Genomic DNA, 2,057 nt, shown 5'->3' on the forward strand with positions numbered 1-2,057 from the left:
CCTGTCAGCATCACCCTCCTTATCATCACTGCCTTTTTTGTTGTTATTTTATGCTTATATGAGAAAAATATCTTTTTCCAAGAAAAGTCGACAGGTATAAAATGGCATCCCACCCCATCCAGTACCAACGAACATATGTGCACATACGTATATACACCCCACACCACAGGCCCACAGGGCGTGGTGCCCTCGGGGCAGAATCAAGAGGTTGCAGCGGTCCAGCCCCCCTCAGTCCGTACGCCCACGGAGCAGGCGGGCTTCCAGGAGTCACTCCAGGGCACACGCCGGGGGCTTTCTGGGTGCCCAGCAGAGCCACACTCCAGGGCCCACACCCGAGGCAGTGGCTTGGGGGAGCTGCGCTCTGCGTGCTTCTTCCCGCAGCTCCGCTCACCCACTGCCCGCCGAGAGGCGCCCCGTTCTGCACTCCACAGCACTCGCCCCGACGGTCGGAGCACGGGATGGGAGCGGAGGGAGCTCGGTCCACCCACCGGCGTCACCCGAGTAGACCTCAACCCAGCCCTCCGTTCGCGTCACAGGCCCACGGACAATGGCAGGACGGAAGGGGCAACCACAGGCCAAGTCCCGCATCCTCTCTGGCTCTATCGAGGCCCCATCTCTGCCCCTCAGAGGGGCAGGACCGGAGTCCCTGCTCTGCACGCGGCCCACGGGGTCCAGACCCTAGATCTCCTCCTCCACCTTCAGGATCATCCCTGAGAAGACCTCCTGGCCTGTGTGGCTGCCCTGGGGGCTGCCCTGGGAGCCTCCAGCTGGCCTGCAGGCTGCTCCGCCCCCAGGGCAGCCAGCTGGGACTGCGGGCGAGGCGCCCCGGGGCGGGAGGGCCTCCACCAGCCTCTCCAGGGTCCGGTTGAGGGCCTCGACGCCGTCGGCCAGCCGCTGGCTCTGCTCGGCCAGCCGCTGCAGCAGCAGGTTCTGCTGGGCCATCAGCGCACTCTGCTGCTGGGACCAGGAGCTGAGCAGGGCGCCCTGCTGCCGCTGCGAGTCCAGCAGCCGCCGTTCCACGTCCGAGGCCTCAGGCCCTGTGGGCTTCCCGGGGGGCTGGGGTGCTGCCGAGGAGGGCGGCGAGGGCCGGGAGGCCCCGGGGAATGTGGCCGCGGGGGGTGCCGAGGCCGGGGAGGCGGGCGGGGAGGGGGACGCAGGGAAGGCTCCTCGGGGGTCCAGGGGGTCGGCTTCAGGCAGGCTCGGCCCATCCAGTGTCCGCAGGGGTAGCCACAGGCAGCCGGGGGCCTCGTCCTCGTCGGCTGGCAGAGGGAGACAGGAAACGTGAGCCTTCGCCAGCCGGGACCGGGGCAATGCCAGGGAGCTCCACCTGCACGAGGCCCTCTGCCCACGCAGCTATTTAGGTCTCGCGGGGCCCCTCTGCAGTGGGCAGCAGCGCCCTCGCTAGGACACCAAGACTCAGAGGGCAAAAGACGTCCTCCAGTAACGTCAAGGTAAAACTTCAGCCGGGCAGCTCCAAAGCCAAGGTGCCACCACCATGCTGCCATCTGTCTGTCCATCCACCCACCCACCCAAGCTGGCCATTATCTACCCCCCCCCGTCTGCCCATCTGTCTACCTACACATATGCACCCACTCATCCATCCCCTCATCTATCCGCCCATCTGCTTGCTCATCAAGCACCCATCCGCCCCTCCATCTGTCCACCTCCTTCCTTCCTTTCATCCTTCTTCCTTACATCCATCCATCCATCCACTTGTTCATCTCTCAGCCATCCATCCTCAAAGCACCCGTCCATCATCCATCATCCGTCCATCCACTATCCATCCTTCCATCCATCATCCATCCATCAACTACCCATCCTTGATCCGTCTATCCATCCACCCACACCTCCATCCATCCACCCACTTGTGTATACACCCTTCCAATCCTTCAGTCCCTCCATCCCTCCATCCATCTACCCATCCACCCATCTACCATGCGGACATCCCATAAACATGAGCAGCTGCATATAAAGGCAGAGCTACCCCAGGGTCGCAGGAAAAGCCAAGACCTGGAATCCTACAAACTGGGCTCCAGAATCAGCTCTTCCTCTTGACA

The 2,057-nt window shown here is 63.3% G+C and overlaps 1 protein-coding gene across 1 annotated transcript in view; it reads right to left on the reverse strand.

Moving 5' to 3' along the window:
* Positions 1-818: 818 nt before the first annotated feature.
* The window catches only part of TSNARE1 (t-SNARE domain containing 1), a 79,880-nt gene continuing 78,641 nt past the window's right edge, over positions 819-2,057 (reverse strand). The window contains exon 12 of the mRNA XM_059995256.1: positions 819-1,259. Coding sequence (XP_059851239.1) covers positions 942-1,259 — 318 coding nt within the window. The 3' untranslated portion in view covers positions 819-941. The remainder of the gene's footprint in view (positions 1,260-2,057) is intronic.

Source organism: Delphinus delphis, chromosome 17 (assembly GCF_949987515.2).
Source record: "Delphinus delphis chromosome 17, mDelDel1.2, whole genome shotgun sequence".
Classification (NCBI taxonomy): Eukaryota; Metazoa; Chordata; class Mammalia; order Artiodactyla; family Delphinidae; genus Delphinus; species Delphinus delphis.